Source organism: Toxoplasma gondii, chromosome X (genome assembly GCF_000006565.2).
Source record: "Toxoplasma gondii ME49 chromosome X, whole genome shotgun sequence".
NCBI classification, from domain to species: Eukaryota; Apicomplexa; class Conoidasida; order Eucoccidiorida; family Sarcocystidae; genus Toxoplasma; species Toxoplasma gondii.
Window position 1 is genome coordinate 2,385,408 of NC_031478.1, and position 21,712 is coordinate 2,407,119.

Sequence of the window (21,712 nt, forward strand, 5' to 3'; positions counted from 1 at the left end):
GGTTGCGCTGTGTCACGTGTTTTCCACCCTACTCAGGCACGGATGGCATGCCGCTCAATGCCTCGGTTGTGTTGTTACCGAAGCAGAACGTCTGCTGCGCTTCCGTCCTTTCTGCTACACACTTCACTTTCGCCGCACTACCCGTCACGCATGGTGCTTTTTCTTCCTCATGACAGAAACATAACACAGGTGAGTGTGCGTGCAGGCGACGGAGCCAGGTCATCACGGACACAATCCACCCTACGCACTATAACGCGCTCATCTCCTCTCGAAGGGAAAAATGAATTATACATGCGGGTAGCCAAGCGCCAACACACACACACACACGTGTAAACATACAACTATGTATAGATACATATATATGGCGGGCCCAGCCATCTAACTCAGTGCCTCCAGAAAGAGCAGAACAGTTGGAATACACGCGTTCCCCCGCCCCGTTCATGTCCACTTGTTCCTGTTCCAAAACTCGCGACAGTTCAGTCCCTGCGTTCGCTTGTCCGAAGCGAAACACCTGGTCCTTCGCGATCGCCGTTAGGATGGGTTTTCGCCTTGTCGCCAAAAAAGTATAGAAGGCGTCCTCAGCTCCCCGGCGTCAGAACAAAACCGATAACTTCTCCGATTGGGGGTCTTCTTCGTCAGTCTCAAAGACGAGATGGAGTTACGGCCTTTTCAGTGCGTGAACGCAACAAGAATCGGTTTCGCCACCCAGTCTTTCTCGCCTCCCTCGAAGCCGAGTGATTCTCGGAAAGGGGTGGGAATTTCGCACAACATACTTGCACGTTGAAATGCTCAACGGACACGAGTTTCACTGTCACCCATATCCGTTTCAGTCTCATAGGAAGCAGCTCGTCGCATCTATCTACTTACCCACAGAAGCGAGTAAAAGTACAGAAGCAGAGAGGTGAACTACTTCTCAGGAGCTCGTACACCACCCAGCAGGGTAAGACACGCGGCAAGTCTCTCGCCGCCGTCCTTTCGCTGCTACCTATTCTTTGTCGAGCACTTCTCCAGTCGGCACTCACAGAAAAAAAGGCTACCCAGCAAACCAGAAAGCAGAGAAATCTATACATGCGTATACGGATGGACCGCGTCACGGAAAAAAGATGCGTTGAAACCAGACAGCATCTCTCTCCCACGCACATGTGCCGGGATGGACCGCTGCAGACAAGAGACCCTTATTTTCCGATAAAAAACCCAAAGCTCTAGGAACTCTTAACGCCCGGAAGCGCAGTGTCTCGGCACCCCCTCCCCCCCACGCAGACCTAAATGAACCGCGAACGCGGGTCCACACCCGAGACCCCAAAATTCGGGTATCTTCCGCAAGACCGGTTCCGGCCGTTTTCGCTGTTTTTTTCTTTTCCCTTTCTTTCGTTCTCTCGCTCCGGCACACACCGACGCTGAGAGACGCATCATCTCTCACTCTCTGGAAACGAACGGCCTGTCTCTTGCGCCTTCTCGCGGTTCCCCCTATCTCAAGCATCTTGCGTGGCGTTCGCCGCCGCCTCCCAGACACTTCGTCCATTAAACGATCGGCCTCCCTCCTTGAACCCGTCAAACAGCTCGGAACAGCACTGCCCTGCAACGAGTCCGTGTGGGTAAACTCCACTGTGTCCACGCAAAAACGTGTTCTGGAGTCCCCCACTCCGAGTTACATCGCAGTTGTTTTCAAGTTGCACTTGCCGCCTCTACTTCCCGGCGTCTGTCCCCCGAAGAAACTGGCTTCGACCCTCCTGAAGCGGGTCGGGGACAGGGAGGCCCTGTCGCTGGAAGCCCGCTCGAAGCTCAGCAACATCGGCGCCTAGCACAATCGCGCCGAGAGAGAGACACAGAATACCCCAGACAGTCGCGTCTCCTCTGGCCGCCGCATCGAGGACAGGACGGCCGAGCACGCGGGCGAGTTTCCATTCCAAAACGCGAGCTGAGGGAAACGGCTCGATACCCCAGCAAAACCACCGATCGGGTTGAAAGCGTCCAGCCGTCACGCCCGCGGCCTCCAAAAGAGTTTTCGTCTCCACCGGCAAAGGCCACTCCGGGCGCCCTGGGGCTCCTCCCCGCAACAGACGCCGTAGAAAGGCCCGCCGATCTTCTGCACCCTGCAGCTGCTTCTCGAGGGAGAAAGAAGGATGCTCAGACAATGCGAGAGGAATTCCGATTCCCCCACGCTGCGCAGACAGTCCGCAAACGCCTGAAAAGAAGGGAGAAAACTCGACAGCAGAGACATTACAGACACCTGAGACAGAAGAAAGGCGATGGAAGGGGACTCGTGTTCTTAACCTATAGGGAAACAGAAACATTGCGAGCTGGCGTTTGTTTCGCGCTCTCACACACACGCACATGCTTGGGAGGCGCGCGTCGTACCTAAGGGCCCTGCGCGTCTCGGGAGCGCGCGAGGCAGAGGCGGAGGGAGGGGCGACGATCTCGAGGGAGACAAGGAGAGAGAATCCGGAGGGCTCGCACCTGTCGCGTTTGCGCGTATCGGCGACGTGTCATCCTCAGAAGACCCGGGCAAGGCGTGGTTCCGGAGCTGTCCAGAAGGTTGACTGCCCGGGGGTGTCGCGCGGCTCGGAGAACCGCTAGGCGCCATAAGTTGCGGAATGCTGGCCGCCGTTCCAGCGGTCGCTGCAGGCGTCCGGCCCCCAGAGGAGACACCGGGACTGCCACCTTCTCCGAAGCGTTTGAGAGTCTGCGACGAAGCACATGAAGCACTGGCCTCCCTTGAGAAATCTCCGCTGCGAGTCCTTCCCGCTCTCTCCACCTTCTCTGCAGTTGCACCTGTGGCCGGTCCCGGGCGCGTTCTTGACAGCCAGGCCGGCGCGGGTGGGGTCGTTCGACCCGGCGAGTCGGAGGCCGGCGAGTTCTTCGCTTTCTCTCCACGTTCACTAGGAGAGGCACCGCCTCCGTTCGCTGTGACAGTCGCTACCTTCCCCTTCGTCCCTGAGGACACAGTCGACGAGGGGCGGCCGCGAGCGCCGCCAGGCGGCACGGACAGCGGGAGCGGAAACGCGGGCGGGGGACCCAACGGCGTAGCACGCGCGCGGTGGCAGGTCTTCATCGACTCAGAAGCTTCACCTGACGCCTCCTTCTCAACCACAGAGAGTCCGTCACCTTCGTCGTCTTCCGGACTCTTTAAGCGCCTGTGCTCAGGGCCGCTCTGAGGGTCAGCCGAGCTCGCAGGAAGCATGGAGGGAAGCATCGGAGAGTTCAGTTGTTTCAGCCACGACGGCAACGCCGGAGGCTCTGAAGAAGACGGGAGTGCGCGCCCACGAAGGTGAGGGCCGCCGCTGGACCCCGAGACCAAATCTGCACTGGAGGACGATGAATACGTTTCTCCACTCTCCGACAGCGACAAGGCACCTGCGGACAGTTCCGGGGACCGCTCGACATTTGAGATGGCGGCGTCAGGCTGCAGAGCGTGTCTGAGAGAGTCGCCGTCAGAAACCTTCCAGTCGAGAGGAGCCGAAGTCGCAGAAGAAGCATCCGGCGACAACGCAGATGTGCCGAACTGCGGCGAGGCGGCGGACGCGCGTTCTGGCGGTTTGTGGTTCACGCACCGGGAACACGCTGTTTCTCGACCTTCGCCGTCACTGTCTCTCCCCGAAAGCCCCTGTGCTTCTGGTCTCTTCGAGTCAGACGAATCCACCGACAAGTCGACGGCAGAGGCGAGGCGACTGGAGCGATGGGAGCTGGGAGCCGTCGTTTCCTCAGAGGAACCGGCGTGATCGCTGTTTCCCGGTGTTGAAAGGGCAAGTGCATCACCAATTCTCGCGCTTCGCCTTATCTCTTCGCCTCTCTGGCGGCCTTCGCTCTCGAAAGAATGCGCGGGAGGCGGCCGCGTTTTGTCGTACCCCCTGCGCGACCCCAGGATGCGGTGTACATACACCGGGGCTTCGTCGACTGCTGCGGCGCTTGACCCGCGCGGGTGGTCACTTTGTCGTCGAGTTCCTGAGGGGTTGGGAGACTTTTTCTCCACATTCGGTACGAGAGCAGACTCGGAGGCGTTTGCTTTTTTCGGGGGCGGGCCGCTGTCGACGTCCGACACGCACGCCTCTTCCGGACGCTTCCGGAGGCGCGTTTTCGGCGCGCATGCAGCCATTTCGGAATGCAACGGGCTCTGCTGCAGCCGTTCGGGCACAGTTGTCGGTGACTTTCTACGAGCGAAGTTCAAAAACAGAAGAAAACACAGGACGAGACAGCCGCCAACAAGAACGGGTGTGTCCAGTCGCTCGAGCTCCCTGGGGCGACTTTGCTCGTCAGTGACAGACGAGGCGGGCCACGTGCTCTACAGAATCGACTGGAAAACAGAGGAAGGCACCCCACCTGGAAAGTTAAAGGGAGTCGCAGAACGCAGACGCACGCGGGTTCCACCCCACATAAGGTGCAGGGGCACAAACTCGGAGACACATACGAAACAACTCCCCGGTGACCTTGTGCCCCGGACCGCCTACTCGTCATCAGAAATTCACGCACGTCCGTTCGCAGAGAAACGCAGAAAAGAGTGTATGGGGAAAAAGACGAACGCCCCAAGAAATTACGCGGATCAGACATACAGGACGACGTCTTGTGGACGCCCGAGACCGGGATCTACATGGTCCGGTAAACGCAGATTAAATGGTGAAGGCGCTTGTTGACCAGGTCAGATGCCCGTGCTGCTGTGATTGCCACGAGGGACTGAAGATACACAGCAGGTTGCACTCTCGTTCTGTTAGATGAAGATGAACACAGAGGTCTGCAGAATCTTCCATGGGACAACATTGTGGTACGAGATGGCAACGCAGCATCGCTCAGAAAACTAGAAAGGCAGAAGGGTCAGGGGAAGTTTCGTTCGTTCATCTTGCCCGCATTGCGTGATCACTGCAACGATAAGTTAGATTCGAGTCGCCTCCAGCTTTCGAAAATAGCCACAGAATCGATGCAACCTACACAGGGTCCCGGACGCGCCCGCGACGCACGAGACAGGGACAAGGAAACAGACGATCACCAGTATACCGCAGTGTGTAGCGCAGTGGCAAGACCCTGGTGGTGAAAAACTCGAAAAAGGCATCTCCGCGCCAGGGAAAACACACGAGATCGAAAAAACTGATATCTGGGAAGAACGGCAACGACTGAGGGAGCTGGAAAACGAACGCGCGTGGAAACCGCCTCCAGTCAAGCTCAATGTCGTGCCTCTTGGTTGCCGCACCGCGCAGGTGTCCTCGCACTGGCACGAGAAAGCCGTTGATTTTTCGGCAGAGCCTCGACAGCACGGGAAAAGGAAAAGAGGGAAAACTCCCAAAAATCTCAGAGAAACCTGGGAGAAGAAAAGTTACTCACACAGAAGCCAGAACACACGGCGCAGCAAGGCGCACTGCCGGGCGGCGGAAACCCCCTCTCCGAGTTAAAACGCATTTTTTACGAGGGAGCCGACAGCTGCCTGCCAACCAAGACGCGTCGAAACGCAAAAAGACCACTGAAGTTTCAGAACAGCGCTGTAGACAAACCCGCAGTTGGCATGCAGGCGAAACAGCACCAGTTCCCCCCTCCCCAAACTGCAAGTGGCGCGTAGGTGCAGTTCCTGCGGAAGGAGACTGGCATCTGTCCGACTGGTACACGTGGGAAGGAGCGCCTGCAGGCTGCTTCGGGTACGCAAAAGGAGATTCAACGGTCTCTCAAAATACGTAAACTCCCGTCCGTTCGTCGGGAGGCATCTCGCGCCGTGTGTGTACACAGAAGAAAGCAGACCAGCTAGAGCTGGAAGTGTCTGTGAGTTGCCCGAAGATCTATGTTTGAAGAACCCAGCGTGTACACACCACTGTGCACTCGTAGCGACGGGAGAGGAGACGAACAGACGACTCGAATACGACACTCCAGCAAACGGACCTGACGCCGCTTCGAGTTCATGAGTGCCCGTTTCTCAATTTCCGCGTGCCAGTGGTTGTAAAATCCGGTATTCGAAAAAAACCGAGGAAACGGCGCCAACGAGCGACAACGCGACGCAGACGACGGAGACTGCTCTGGCGGGCACATGGCGTTCAGCGCGATTCAGCGACGCACCAGCAAATGGAGACACAACCAAATGGGTTCCTGTATTGGCTGTTGTGTCGCAATTCCCCCGCCTGTGTAGTGGTACCAGTCGAGTCTGAGGTCTCTAGGCGGCAACGTGAGGAGCCTCTGGCCACGCTCAGGTCCCGCTGGACGCTGACGGCGTAAGCAGGAATCACCCCGGCACCACGAACACACGCCGGGACTTTGTGCTCTCCACACGGGTTGCCAGCATCGCAGATAAGAGACGGAGTGCCCACCAACAAGGCGGGTCTCTGTTCCGAAGTCCTGTCCTCGCTCCAGTGAGCTGTACGAACCAAAGCTCGTGGCCGTGAATCGCGGCTTCGTTTTCGACCGATCTCTCAAAACGCGGAGGAGCTGTCGATGTGGAGGGTTAAGATGTCCGTGTTTGATGCAAGCAGCTTTTACACAGTAGACAGCCTGTGCTCGGAGGACCGCACACACGTTGACGGTGCCTGAAATTCGAGCGCCGGAGACGCGACGAAGTGTCGTCGTGGTACCGAATAGGTCCCCCGCTACACACAGCCCGGTGTTCGTCAGTCGGTAGCCACTTGCTAACTTGCAACTGCCCCTCTCGCGATCTTCTCGCGGCACATGAAACGGAAGCAAATGATACTATGACCATTTGTAAATTTAGGAAACATGGAGAGTGTATACACGCAGTGAAAAGCGGTAAGACTTGACGCGGTCGTTCGGCCGTCCTCGAGGAAGATACCGGAAAGCATTTCGGCTGTGGGTGCAGACTGTTCTACCTGCCTACAAGAATGTGCTTTTGACGTTCAAGTGACCCCAAGTACACCAAACACACGCAAGTACAACGCTGAATCTTCATCGCCTCCGGGTGGGGGCCTCGGGAAACATGGACGCGCACCATGATCGTTTCGCCGTGTGTCTATGGGTACTGAGAAGGCAGACATGTCATGCCCCACCCGTTTTCCTAATTGTCGCTAGTACTCCGACCTCAGTTCGGCGACCGCTGGTTGTCCCGTTTTGCCCAGTACAAGAAGCACGTTCATCCCGAGTGCGCGAGAGGCTCGGGGCAGCCAAACACGTCCGAAGTCGAACACGAATACCATTCTCCTTCTTTGGTGTTGATGTTCTTTCGAGTACTTGGGCAAAACTACTGTGTTTCTTGTGAAAGCGAGCGTCTTCAACTACCGGGACGTTTGCAGCGAAAAGAAACAGAACCATACCGTGGGGAGCAAGGGCGATGCAAACGATTTAGAAAATGACGTGCGACTGGATTTAAGGCAAACGCATTTTACGCACTTTGTTGAAAGGCAGTTGTCGTACTCGACCCTGAATAACGGAATTCCCTAACAGGGAGACTGCGACGGTTAGGTCAACATGTCTACATTTACATTCTTTTGCATATACAAACATACCCAAACCCAAACAAAGGCATGCACACCACAGATACCACTGTGCTTCTGTACATTCGAACGCCAGCCTTTCACATACTAGAGGTGTCCACATACACATTCATATACATCCATATAAACGCAGAACCTCAATGTGAGTTGTCGCCCATCCCTACCTTCGAGGCATGAGCCCCTCCACTGCCGATTCAGTGGAATACCTCATGGATCAGCATGCACACGGGTTCGCCGTACTGGAGTGTGGCATTCCCCGCCCTGTTCGTGGAACCGAATCTGTCTGCAGCTGAGCTGCTCTTCAAATGAACGTGAGTGCACCATGAACGAACAAGTATTCCTGCGGAATGTGTGCCGAACAATGACGAGACACTTCAAGTCGGCACAAAAACAACCATTTTCGACAGCGACCGAAGACGGAAAACTTGGAAGGAAAGAAACGTCCGGCGCGTGTAGAAAATCCATTCTGCTACGTTTTTATCTGTATAGACTTTTCCGGTGTATGCCATCACACGGAGATCGTCCCCTTACAGTTCTTGGGTTGAACCGGAACCTCTTTGTTTCTGTGCCTGTCCGCACTTTGGGAAAATGCGTGGATTCCTCGATGTCTAAACCCTTCTTCATAAGAGAAACACACAGCTCTGCACTGTCTGTTCCTAGCCAAGAATTCGCCGCGTGCAGACGTCTTTACTGCCACGCCGCCTCTATGCGTCAGAGACCCCGTGAGCTCGTTGATTCCAAACTGCTGGGTCTACGTGCTTGTACTTCTCTAAACCCTTTCGGCACAAGCTCGGAACGACCGACACGTACTTCTTTCCCCTTTCGTTGCCTTCGCTCGCTTTGCAGAAAAGAGTATGTTAATCGGGGACACCTGTCAAAACGCCTGACGCGTGTTTTCACTCGTTCCGCTTTTCTCGATCCGAGACACCCCGAAATACTGGAAAAAGAGCCTTTACAGGTCTACAGGGAGTACGTAGTATTCACTCCTCGCAGTAGCGGCTGGACTCTCGAAGAGTCAAGTCTTGTCCACACGTACCAGGCGCAAGACGCTCTCTCCAGTGGCGAACGCGCCGTCCTTTCTTCGGAGCTACATGCAACCCGCCTGCCACGCGCCTTTGTTGGAAAAGCCACTGCAGGCGGTCCCCCTGCGCCTCTCTCTCGCCCTCTTTGCGACACTCGAGTCGATTTTAAAAAGGCTTGTACGGATTTTTTTGGGACCAGATGTCCCGCGTGACCCGACACGCTTTCTGACTGGCTTCGTCCTCGGCTGCCTGAAAGATTTCCGGGTGAATCTCTCCCAGTTTCTCTGCCACCCGCCGGCTAAAGGGATAAGTACCCTCGATGTTTCCTCCTGAAACACGGTAAAGGAAAGGAGAGAAAGAATCGTGGTAGAAGACACCCCGAAAACGCCGCTGTCTGCCTCGGCACAGCCTCGCGAGTTCCTCTCGGCCTTCCCCGCACTCACCTTCGGCGTAGTTGCAGACCGTCAGAACTTTCTGGCCAGCCTTGTCCCCCAATTTGCACGGCTGACGACAATGGCGAACCGCGCATGCACCGAAAAGAGACCGGTCACTCATCAGCTGCGTGAAATGCCCAACCATGATGCCTTCCGCGTGACTCTCAGGATTGCACTTCGACAGCGGCTGCGCCACACACGGATTTCCCGTTCTTCCGTATCTGAAAATCACAGTCAAGGCGCACTTAAAGACAAGCAGATAGACCCATAGATATATCTGAAGAGATGAGAGACGCGGCCAGAGGCCCGAGGAACTCGAGAGGAGAAAAGCTGGCTTGACCTCCCGCCGTCTCCGCGTGCACAGTGACGTCGAGAGTTGCTGTGATGAGGACGCCGCCTGCGACTCGAACAAAAAGCTCGCGAAGTATATCCCTAGCTGCCACAGAAGGAGTCAATGAAACAGATCGGTCGGCACACAAAGCAAACGGAAGTTCGAAAAAAGAACACGCAAAAAAAGGGAGTAGGCGACTGGCAGTTCTCACCCTAAACTGAGGCATGGAGGGTACCGCGACGGACCTAGCGAAAAGGCTGCGTTTGCTGCAAAGTCTTCCCTTTCTTTGTGGACCCTTCAAAAGACAACCGCCACTCCCGCATTTCGCCTGCATCTCCTTGCCACATAAAAGGCCGTTTTAATGTTCGTCAGACACGTATTTTGCCTCCAAGCTGCGAAATGTTTTGTGGTCTGTTTCTCCTCACTTGTAGCAGTGAACTTCATCGAACCAGCCGGCGGGGACATCTGCCCACGAGGTCGATCCCAGCGTGCACGAAATGGAAAGGTTTTCGCCCGTGGTGTTGAACTCTGGAGCGTTCATCTGCAGAGACAAGATCCAAAGGGAGCAAAAACCGAAGGGCTCCAGAGAAAAAGCTAGAAACGCTTCTAAGATACCCATAGCGAAGTGGAGAAAAACACTGAAACAAATTGCCACCGAAGATATAGGACCCTTGGAAAGAAAAAAAGACCCTCTAGTCGAGAAAAACGCACCATGTATCTTTAGAGGGCAACAGAACAACAAAGCAAGAAGACTCGCCACAAGGTCGACTCCGTTCGACATCTTTGAACACTCGAAAGTTACATTCGAAGCAGCTGCTTGCAAAGGGCAAAAATAGTATCTGCCGAGTGAGAGATAAACCGCGGCTACATGAGGCCGACAGGAAACATCTCCCCTCTCTTCTCACTAAATTTACAACACGCAGTTTAGCTACCAGACCTTGAGAGGCGTGTGTGTAAGGATATGGGTGTGAATCTGCATTCGAAAGTACACTTGATCTTTCGCCTGCATCCGTTAAAAAAACCAGGAGTTCTCCATGTGTGTCGGGGACTTCCGCGAGTCCAGAGAACGCCTGTCTGCGTCTTTCTCTGAAGAGTTGTAACGGGCAAAGGCGTCTATATATACACATATATACATGGATGCACAGCGAAAAAAAAATTTGTGTTCGATTTTAACCGTAGGAACTCCCACAAATTATAGTGAAATCCCCCTTCCCATTTTCAAAGTGTAGCGGCCATCAATTTTATAACTACTTCCACTGATCCCGGTACACTCTTTGTACGCGATTTTCCGGAGAACATGCCTTTTGACAGGGGTACGTCGGAACTGAATGCGTCTGAAGCTTACATAGGCAACTCGCGTCTCTCGATCAGAATGCCTTATCGAACAACCTTCTTCTTCTAGGCGCCACGCCCAGTACTCGGCGAATTTCTTCAGAGACATGTTGAACTCCAGCGGACGGACACCGTACCGGCGACGAAACGCGTTGTGCTTCTCTAAAAGGACTGAACAGTTTTCCAGAAGAAGAAGCAGAGAACAAGAGGCGCATGCTGGGCCGAGGCAGAGAGAAACGAGCTGATGACGGTAAGATAAAAACATATAACAATTGACCCATCCATCTCCGAAACACGTGAATGTATGGAATTCGCCTTTTTGACACAGTCCTGTTGAGAACAAGTTTCACTCAAGTGAGGATACGAATTCCCCAGAGAAGCACGAGCAAGAAGCAAACCACGGAGAGAAAACTTCCTTCTTCTCAGAATAAGTATCCTCGTCTGTCAGATTTCTGTAGACCTTTGAGTCCAGACAAAACTCCTGTATGCCTATCTCGGATCCCTTCAGGAGTCGCCTTACTTGAATCAACCGCCGCCTCGTCGACTGCAAGAAACCGAACAAACGCGAGAGAAAAATACGTGCTTTGCAGAGATTTCTTTCTTCCTCATCTCTCTGTAAGTACACTACACCCACAATCTCAGTAGGCACTGGCACTGAGGGGTGTGTTCACTAAAAACGTTTCTTTCCACTTCCGTCGTAAGCCGATTTTTATCCACACCGGAAACAGTCAGTCTTTGTCCTTCGCTTCCCGGTCTCTATCAAGGACTGCTGTCTTTGTCTTGACTTCCAGATGAGCAAGAAACCTCTGCCTGGTGCTCATCAACGCGCTTTTTTCGACAAAACTCGGAAAAGGCTCGGCCTCCTCGATCATGGCTCAGAGGATGTTCACGTTCAGACGCCGACGGTGTAAGGCTCGAACGGAATGCCTGACCATGTGTGCTGTTATGTTGATCAAACACGCTTCGTCAATAAAAATACTTCACTGACATGTTGACACAAGAATGAAACACTACAGAAAAACTTCTACGGAACTGTTTGAATCAAGCCATGACAAATAATGCCATTCACAAAGACAATCGAAGTAAATACCTGTGATGCTCAGGTGTCCAGGAACTCGTGGGTACAGCTTGGATAGCCACCGGTGATGCATCCCCAGCACAGTGTGATTATATGGACATGGGCATCCCGAGAGAAAAAGCTTATACTGATGTTGAACAAGTTCTACGTCTACACGGTCACCATCTCAACCTGCGCTGCTCACAAACTCCAGCCTAGATCCGGTATACGAAGATGCAGAAAATCTCCATCGGGAGTCCACCTCGTACGCGCAAGACATTCCAGACGAGCACATACACAAACGCCCCAAATCGCGTCTCTTTTTCGCCGTTCTGCTTTCTCCTTACTGGGCGGAATAATGTCGTCGTCAGTCAAGCCGAGAAGAGAGACACACTCGAATTTGCCCGGGGCCGTCTGTCGCAACTCTCGCAGAAAGTACGCGCGCACAGCTGCGCCGGGTGTTTGATCGCCTAGAATTTCTCCGCCTTCGCGTCGAAAGCGTCTCGTGTGGCGGGTCGCAAAAATCGAACACCTCCCCGCCTCACTTTCCACTGCAAGCACAAACAGGCGTTCTCGTTCGCAACTCCTGTGAGTCGCTGAATTGCAGGACAGGGCGCCGGACGCTCCACCGACAAGAGAGACGGAAAGGCGCATTGTTCTCGACTGTTCAACTGTTTGACGCGCCGAGGTCGCTGGACGAGACAAAGAATCCGACACTGCAAGCAAGACTCGAGCGGAAGAGTTCCTCTCACAAGATACCGACCGGAGAAGCGGCCTCAAGAACTCTACGAAAAGACACAGTCTTCGGCAACAAAGGTTGTTCTTGGATCCTGAATTCCGCGTGCGATTTCGGCTCACGCGTCGTGAATATTCAATGGTTCTATCAAAGGAAAACCGTTTCATTCTTTCCGAACTAAGCAGACACCCCAAAACGCGTCGTCTTTGCATTGGGAAGAACAATGTTCCACCACTATTTTATTGAGTCCAAAGTACCTTGATACAGTGCCAGCAATAGATGAGAAGACACTCTTTCACCGTCGACTCCAAGAGCGAAAGAAACTGGTCCGTCGACACACGGTAAGTTTCTTTCATTGCCCACACGAGGACTCAGTGCGAAAAGACGAAGAAAAGAGAGGGAACCCCCACTAATATTTTGCAAGAGAAAAACACAGGAGATGCAAACGTGGCGCCTTTGGAAAAGAAGAAAAACTCGGGAAGGAGCTGCAAGGCGCTTTCCAGGAAAATTGCAAATTTCCGTTCGCGAACTTTCACGCCATCCGCTTTCAATCGGAAATTACTTTCGTCACTCGCCACATGAGGCAGTTCAGATGAATCTACCAAACATTTCCAGCTGTCACAAAAAGCAAGTCTACGAAACAACACGGGAAGTGCGTCTTCGTCAAAAGGATTAGCTGCGACGCTTTCTACTCAACATTTGGACCCGATGCATAGTGCTTTGAACGGTAGTCCCAGAGTGGAATGAAAAAACTTGCATTTTGTTGATGAATTGTATCAAAGACGCGAAAACGTGTACTGTTCCGAGAGAGAAAGAGAGCTCGGGTGTGCAAGAAAAACCGACAGCTCAAACCTCGCCACGAAGTCTCTCTGCAGTTGAAACAGGCGACGTATAAACAACGAGTGACCTGCAGCTCCACGACTACGTCTGACAAGCGAGAAACACACCTCCACCCTTCCTTCGAGGGAAAACGACAAAGAACAGTCACCTTCTATCCACCGAAACCAGCAGAGCTGAGAGAAAGGCAACGGACAAAAGAGGTTGTGCCACACCAAAGACACCAAACGTTTCAGAGATGTAGCCCAGGACGAGACTACTGGCGCATCTGTCATCTGCGCAGCAACTTCAAGACCAACGCTGGAGGAAAAAGGCGTCGACGGACCGCTCGCCCACGTCGTCTCGTCGGGGAGCAAAGCGCCGAGTTCGTCGAAAATCGCCTGAGGCATGTAGTCTGGGCGCGTCACCCGAAGAACCTTCCATTTGCTCGCCAGATCTACGAAGAAAACAGACAAAGATCCGTCTCCCTTGCCGTTGCGAAAGAACGTTAGACCGAGAAAGACTCCTTTGACGTCCTGGGAGGAGAAACATCCTGCTCAGAAGAGATTCCCGCCACACATCTCGTCTCTTTTCTAAACAAGGACGGAGTTAGAGAGTCAAGACCTTTCTGCTCAGCAAGTAACTTTAGGACGACAACTCTGGACGAGCTGGGACTCTTCAAAAGCATCTCTCTTCCACCGACCTCGGCATCCGGAAATGGCTTCGCAGTGAGAAAGAACAGAGACCGTTCCGCAGTTAAAACCATCGGGCTGAACGTGGAAAAACAAAGTCGTGCCAACCCCACACTGCGTCGAACAGACTGTCGGCGTCGAGACGATGTGCGGGCAACTTGCTGAAAAGAAAAAAAGGCAGAAACGAACGAAGGTGGCCAGACGTTCACAGATGGAACGAATACGTGTGACAGAGGTTAAAACAAGGAATGAGAAGCGAGGTGATTTTCGAAAGTGGACAAACTGTGACGAGACTTTTAAAACAAGAGGCAATGTGACACGCGTTACAAAAACGGAGTGAACACGAGGAAAGCGACAGAAACGAAGTGAAGACGTTTCATCTCCCAGAATGAAACTCCGAGTTCTTCTATCGGCACAGGTCCTGGTGCTGAGAAACTTCCAGTGTGCAGTTAGAGAGACACATGCGAAGACATGTGTACGCGACGAGGCAGCGAGTAGGCTTTCGGACATCAAGACACTCAAGAAAGTATGCTTGACAGTTCTACTTCATGAACTCTCTGCAGGCATGGAGGTACGGGACTCTATCTGCAGCCAGTCATCTCCACCTCTCTCCCTATCTATCTCAATGTATATACGGATGCTAGAAAGCATCGATGCGCACAATCATATTCATCTCTGTCTATCCGAATCTGCTCGAGACCAGCTGAGGTGCACAGACACACACAAACACACAGACATCTGCGAATACCTCTACTTACATATATTCATACATGTATGACCTATCTATCTCTGAATCTGCCTATCTCTCCATCTTCCAATCTATCTCTTTAGCTTAGATCCAACGGAGAGGCAGGTGTGAGACAGAGAACCACAGTTTCGGACATACGTAAGTGCGTTTTGCTGAAGGTGGAGGGTTTGAGTTGATGGCCCAGGGAAGCGAAATCGGGGGTGGACTGTAAAACGCGTTCTTTGAAGAACTGGAAAAGTTCATTTTCTTGAGGAGCAAGGGAAATCACTCTCGGCGTCTCTGGATACACCGCAACGCGTCCTCCAGTTCGAGGCGCTGGAGCAATGGGCGCCGGCCGCCCGGCCATCAGGTGAGAGAGAGGATTCGATTTCCTCCGAATCGCCTCCTCGTCTGAAGGACAGGAAAAGCCACCGAGGGCAGAGGAAAGGCAAACAAAAATACTTGGTTGTCGTCCTTCACAGTGAAGACAAGACACCTTTCCACGTCTCTTTACCCTCACTTCGAAAAGAGCGAAAAGCGTCGACAATTAAATGAGCCACCACCCGTTTTCTGTGTATAGCTTTCACCATCCCATATTCTAAATTTTAGTACTCTTGACACGTCCAACGCGCAAAAAAGAACCAAAAATTCAGTTGGGATCTCTCACCTCCTGGACAAGGAATGTACGCGCCAGTTGAAACGAACTCGTTGACGAACGCGGAAGTCTCTTTCTGTCTTTGCCGACCGGTGTAGAAGAACGTTCGCAGCGCCAGACCGCATTCTGTATCTGAGAGAATTCGTTTCTTGAAATGGCGTCTCGACGGCGCCGTCTCAAAGGTGAAGTACACCGAACCATCCGCGAGGACCTCTGCAGTGCAAGCGTTCGAAAAAATCGAGAAACGGACACAGTTTCCCTGCAACATTCGTGGAAGCGCTCAGACGCGCTGTGAGGAGAAGATGCTTCTCACTGTTGCTGCGAATGAAGACAGCGTTCCTCATTTTACTTTTTCCTCCAAAAAATTTCCTGCTTTGCATGCACGCCTCGTCTAAATTCGTTTTCGCGCCCTTCTCCAAAGTCAGGTCGACCGAAAAGAGTATCGGCGTGCAGCGAGTTAGAGCTCCAATCTCAGAGAAATGTAAACTTGACAGAGAACTGGAGCTTTACGATCCGATAAAGGTGGACGAATGAGAGAGGATATCCCCAGTTCAAATCTCAGATCACTGAACATGATGAGAGACGATGTTCGTAACTCGAATCTCAAGTGACTATGGACAGATCAGGAAGGACACGATTTGAAAAACAACGCCTCGAATCCGCAAAATCTCACGGTGTCCCTGTTTATTTGGTCTGATGTATATATAGATTTTCGAGTCGCGCAAGGTCTTTGCGCAAAAACGAAATCTGCTTTACATGAAAGTATTCGAGTGGATCTGGTAGCGCATTAGAGCGTCGAGCAACAAAGCGAAGGCACACACACTGGCAACTTCCCTTTTTCTGCGCGAGAGAAACTCAGGCTGTTCCCTTCTCACGCTATGCCACCGAAGAAAGCATCTCCGAAAACCCGCAACGTTTCTAGTTGCCTTTTTCGAAAACCAACGAAAAGCTGTTGTTTCTGATTATGAAAAATCTTCACGTAACGTCTTCAGACGAGTCCAGAAAGTCGACGGCGCACCTGACTCCCATGTAGATTCATCGGGAAGTTTTTCACCAAGTTCGAGGAAAATGGGTTCAGGCACATCCGGCGGCTTCGCCACTCCCAAAGCACTCCATTTCTCTTGTGGGGCTGCATGCGCACAGAGTGGAAGTCGCAGCGACAACGCAACCCTCGAAATCAGTACGACACAAGGAACTCAAGAACCGTAGGCGCATGCATTTCCACGTCTCGTTTAAAAAGGATTACATACACAAATCTATCTCCATGCATAAAAAACATGTATATTTATACATGTATACGAATATATATATATATATATGTGTATAAACGGAGATAGAAACCTAATTGTGTATGTTGAAGAAGCGAGAAGAGTACATGCAGATGAGCGTTTTTGCAAGCGTTTAACTAATCACTCTTTTCACGAGAGGTCCAGACACCGGGGAAGCGTCTTTTCGCCTTCAAACCTCTACCACGGGAGAAAAGCCAGACGACATTCGATCGAGCAGACTTGAGGTGCAAGCATGTAAGTGTACGGTTCTCACGCATGCATTCGCTTCGGCAAGCTGACTACGAAGGGAAACCAAACACTGTCTCTATCTGTCTCTATTCTCCACACACTTTATCACAATTACACAGACATGTCTAAGTATACATGCACTCTACACATGAATACATACATATATATATATATATATATATACATGTCTATGTAGATAGATCAACAGGTAACATATACGTATATACACGCAGAAGTGACTTGCACATATATGACGAAAAGAAAAAACTGTGTCAGACTGGAGAGAGACCGGGACGCCAGAGGAGACAGGCTCAGGTGCTGACAGTGTGGTTCCCCGGTTTGTCGCTGGGCGTTGTAGCCTGAAACATCGTAGAAAAATTGCTTGGAATGTTCAGAAAACATTCTGAGTCGATCGAAGAAATTTTCTCAAACGTTTCCTAAAAAACTGGAAGATGCCTGAAAACGGTCGAAGAAGTCTCTCAAAAAGGTCTTTTTCGAAGAAGTCTCTCAAAAAGGTCTTTTTGTTTGTTTTTTCCAGAGAACCTGATCTCACATCTCACACTCACTGGGGCAGCCTGAGACGCCCACACAGCCGCGCGAAGAGAAGAAAGTGGAACAGCTGTCTCCTCGTCGCTCTTGCGCAACTTGGAACCGGTGACCCTTCCCACAACTCGCTGAGCAACGACTCCAAGTCGATGTGAATTCCGGACATCCGTCTGAGGACGAAACAGAAGAGAACATGGAGAGGGAATCGGGGAGAGAGAATCGGGGAGAGAGAATCGGGGAGAGAGAATCGGAGAGACCACAAACATTCGTGTCTGTCTACGTATGCGTCTCTAATGATTGACCCATCTACCTGGCTGTAGGTATGTTTCTCTCGGTCTACCTCCCTCTCTCTATAACTGTCAATGCACATCTATCTAGCAACACCGTTCACACACTACCTTTTTCTGGGGAGTAATGTACTACGAGTTGGACTCCTGGTTTAGATCTTGAAGGTGTCTGCTTTTCTGTATCCACGCATCATTTTATATATGGTGACGTCTGTTTCTCGAAGAGCTCTGCATCTCTCTCTCATTCTTTCTCCATGTTGCCTATGTCTCGCTGTGGTGGACGTTGGAAAAATGGAGACGAACGCGACACAAAGTCTGTCCTTTCCTTTCTTCTGCCTTACAATCCCATTCTTTGCCTTCGAGGAGAGAAACCGAGTCTGCAACGATCGCGAATTCTGAGTTCTGCACTGCCCACTTCGCCACAAGACGCGCCAGAGCCGGTTCAAGTGCACTCGCGTTTTCTAAAGAGGGAATGCCAGCAGAAACAGAGAAAAAAGTAAAACTGTGTCTCGCAGGACCCCAAGCGCATGCAAGTGACAGCCAACGCGGCGGAAACACGGCCCGTGGAACTCGTACCTTCGAAAAACGCAGAGGAAACCTATCCCGGAGGCGAAAGCAGCGTTAAACGCCACAGAAAATGGTGATCCTTTGTCAGGGATGCACTCTGCCAGCATGATTCAATCACTCCCACTGCCATCTGAGACGCAGTCTTCTCTGCATGAAGACGCATGCATATCCATGCAGACTGCTCAGAACATGTGGACCTGTCCCATTGATTCCCCTCTTAGTACGACGGAACTGATCATCCTCCCATCTAAGCAGTCATTTCCTCTGTACATACACATCGTTTTACAGATATACATTTGGAGCATGACACGCTTGGAGAGGCCAGATCCTGTCGGAGACATGATTACTCCCAGGACGGAGATAATAGCAGCTCGCTGCTATACGCATGCATCCACTCGTTCTGATCGATACACGTGGAGAATTCGGATTCTGTCTCGGAGACCTGCGCTTGCAACATGAGGCTTCCGACCCCAGTTGCATGTGAGCAATCCCCCTCCTCCGGTCATCTGCATGCAGGAAACTGTCGTCGCTTGACGCGTGAACGCCTCAAGAGTCTCTCGACACGATTTTCGAAGTTTTCGGAGACATTCAGAATCCAGACGAAGAGGAAACAATGAGGAACGGAATCACATACGCGTCCACATGCATGCTCGAGGACGGGCGCGAAAAGGAATCGCAGATTGAAAAGGGAAGGAAAGAGACACAGTGACATAAATCCCACTCGGCACCAAAAGAGAACCTTTCTTAACACTCCTTTGATCTGAGGTTGAAAATAGAGGGAACGTCTACAAACTAGACTCGAGGATGTGAATGGATACTCCTCCAGATTCTCGTTGGCTCGACACCCGTCTGAAAACTACTTAAGATCACTTTTGCGCTGGCAGACGCATGCACAGCGTTCGAGTCTTCTGCGGCTGAACCGCTGCAGCTGGATACACAGTGCATGCAAGACTTGCGGCCGTGCTGGCCAGCGCGCTCGTCTGACTCAACTTCACCGAAAACCTAGTATCCAACTGTCAGTTGCCCGCCAGAAGACAAAGGTCCACGATCTCTTGATCTGCCGCAGGTGTGGAACCAGAAGACTGGCGAAGACCGCCTTTTGAGCAGCAGTTCAAACCTGTCCAGCGAACTACAGAGTGAAGAAACTTGGCTGAAGATCAGGTGAGTGTTGCAAGTGAATGGGTCAGGAAAACGAGACAGAAATCTCTGGAAGCAGTCTTCCGCCTACCCAGTGCTGAGAAGGAAACGCCGGAAGGGGAGACAAAGTGACTCCCGCGCAGCCACCGTTGGTTCCCAAGGAGCGAGGAAGCACGGCGAGGAGTGGAGTGATGCGGCTGCCAAGAAGACTGAAGATTTACGCTTCTATCAGAAGGTCCTTCGTGAGGAGCGTGAGGAGAAGCAGAAGAAAGAGCTGTCGAACTCGACTCTACTGGAGAACAGACACAGAGAGCAGAGAGAGAAGGAAAGAGAAGAGTAAGCCGTAGACAGACAGACAGACGACGGAGGGAAAGCAGCATAGTGCCGAAAGGGAAAAGAAGTAAAACGTACACAGAGAAAAAAGGGAGCAAGTCGAAAATACAAACACGGGGGAGACGCATATACAAAAAAACAGAGCGACAGACAGACATAGTCCGGAAGAGAAGAACATATAGAACAGGGGCCAGAACGCGAGAAAAAAAAACCAAGGTGGAGTACAAAGAAACATCAAGGAAGCAAACACAGCAGAAGATACGGGTGGGAGGCGGAGGGACAGTAAATAAGTAAGTGACAGACAGACAAAGAAACAATGTCTGATATCAGTACCCTCGTCCTGGGAGGAATTCACTAGCGTCAAACAACTCAATTGCTCTCGCCATTAATACGAGCGACACCAACAATCCACATACTGCGCCCACAACATAGCCGATGTGGTAGACCCTAGGAAATGTTACACACCTTGGCTGATAATGCACAGACGCCAGCACCGTACGGAGCTGCATGCGCCCCCCTCAGACACCACGAGCCACAAAGAAGAATATGGTTCTGCTGCTCATCTTCCGTAAGAGAGCTTGCTCACGACAGAGTCACTCTTCCTGATGGAAAGAGATTCCAAGATGCCCCCACTTTCCATTATCGACCAACAGACGCACACAACGATGCTCTTGCGTCCGTTCTTGTGGCGAGCGAAACTCTCTGCCTCCATCAGAGACTCCCCCAGACAACTTGGTGTTTCCCAACGTCTCTTGGCTCTCCAACCGAGCTCTGTTCCACAGCGCCCTCCCTCCGTTCTTCGCCCACTCTAGTTATAACGTTCCCTTCCGTGGAGACAACTTCAGCCGGCCGGGAAGTGACAGGTGCCTGTAGGAAACGCATGCCTCAAGAGTCTCCTTACTTTCCTCATCTGCAGGTAAGAGAGTCCTCGACGAAGAGACAGGCTTTGCTGGAACAGAGGCGTCGACAGCAGAAACATCGCCGCTGCTAGACGGTTCTCTTTCGCTCGGTGGCTGCGTGGGTTCTTTACTGGAGTCGGTCGAAGACGACGGTCCCGCGTTGGGATTGCAGGGAAAGGAAGAAACACGGTCACTGCCAGGCTGAAGCAAGGAATTCGGAGAAGAAAAACCAACACGAAGGCTCCGATTTCTTCAAGGTGGTCTTCGAGAGAAACGTAGCAAAAACGACCCGTCCAGAGTCCCGGGTGACGAGGAACAGGTCTGCGAGGAAGACCATCTGTACGATCAGCCGCGTTTCACTTCAACGTCGCAAGCTGTGAGCGACAAAGGTGAACGGGACTGCCCAAGCAAGGTCCAGCGACCTTTAGCAGTTTTCATTTTGTGCCCTTGGCCCGCGGACAGCATGCGCGGAGACTTTCGAGTCCAGGCTTGTGAAAGACAGATTTTCTCAGAAAACAGCTCGCGAACCACACCTCTGGACACAACGCTGTCACCCGCTTCAGAGGGAGGAGAAATGGTGGAGACTGGCGTTTTTCCTAGGGACACGACGGTTGCCGCCTCGATTTTCAACCGCGGCGCGATCTGGTTCTGCTACGGAACACTCTGCGCTTGTTTCTTGGTCACAGAGCAAAGCATACAATGCAGATGCATGTACCACATCCCAGAAATGAACTGTGAATCGAAACCAAGAGACGTTTCCACATTTCCCATCTCCGCGCCGTATGCCCCGTCTGACACCGGAAGGCGCGACGACCGAGGAAATCGCGTTGATCTGAGGCATCTGTCCAGACCACTAGAGCTCACCTGCGCAGCCGATGCAGAAGAGGCCCTCGCGGAAAAAACAAAGGCCACGAAAATGAGGAATAGCCGGGCGCGAGTCGTCCGACCCGCCATTGTGGTGGCGACGCTGCACTTGCCCGGACTTCTCCACCCTCTTACAAATGGTAGAGCCTAGAATCGCAGTCGGACAGTGCACGGGGTCTCGATAGAAACGAGAACACGCCTTGGGGGGAATGACAACGAGGAATTAACATTGGACGCCCTGGCGCGGAGCCAGTCGAAGAAGGGAGCGGAAAACAGAGTCAACGTTGCGGTGCAACCGACCGCGCTCCCAGTTGGGTCCATCCGAGGCGGTCGCGTGTGGCGGCTCAG

The 21,712-nt window shown here is 52.3% G+C and overlaps 2 protein-coding genes across 2 annotated transcripts; both read right to left on the reverse strand.

Moving 5' to 3' along the window:
- Nucleotides 1-1,685: 1,685 nt before the first annotated feature.
- Nucleotides 1,686-4,093, reverse strand: TGME49_225230 (hypothetical protein; the record flags this gene model as incomplete). Its single annotated transcript, XM_002366155.1, has 2 exons — nucleotides 1,686-2,185; nucleotides 2,359-4,093. 2 exons carry the CDS (start codon nucleotides 4,091-4,093, stop codon nucleotides 1,686-1,688), a joined length of 2,235 nt encoding a protein of 744 aa, XP_002366196.1.
- Nucleotides 4,094-7,340: 3,247 nt separating this feature from the next.
- On the reverse strand, nucleotides 7,341-21,454 carry TGME49_225220 (SCP family extracellular subfamily protein; the record flags this gene model as incomplete). Its single annotated transcript, XM_018780094.1, has 16 exons — nucleotides 7,341-8,763; nucleotides 8,878-9,089; nucleotides 9,625-9,740; nucleotides 10,545-10,702; nucleotides 11,052-11,075; nucleotides 11,936-12,139; nucleotides 13,487-13,597; nucleotides 13,844-13,993; nucleotides 14,719-14,970; nucleotides 15,227-15,427; nucleotides 16,233-16,343; nucleotides 17,298-17,447; nucleotides 17,906-18,025; nucleotides 19,360-19,560; nucleotides 20,503-20,701; nucleotides 21,365-21,454. The coding sequence occupies 16 exons, from the start codon at nucleotides 21,452-21,454 to the stop codon at nucleotides 8,600-8,602; spliced, it is 2,463 nt and encodes an 820-aa protein (XP_018635988.1). The 3' UTR covers nucleotides 7,341-8,599.
- Nucleotides 21,455-21,712: the final 258 nt, after the last annotated feature.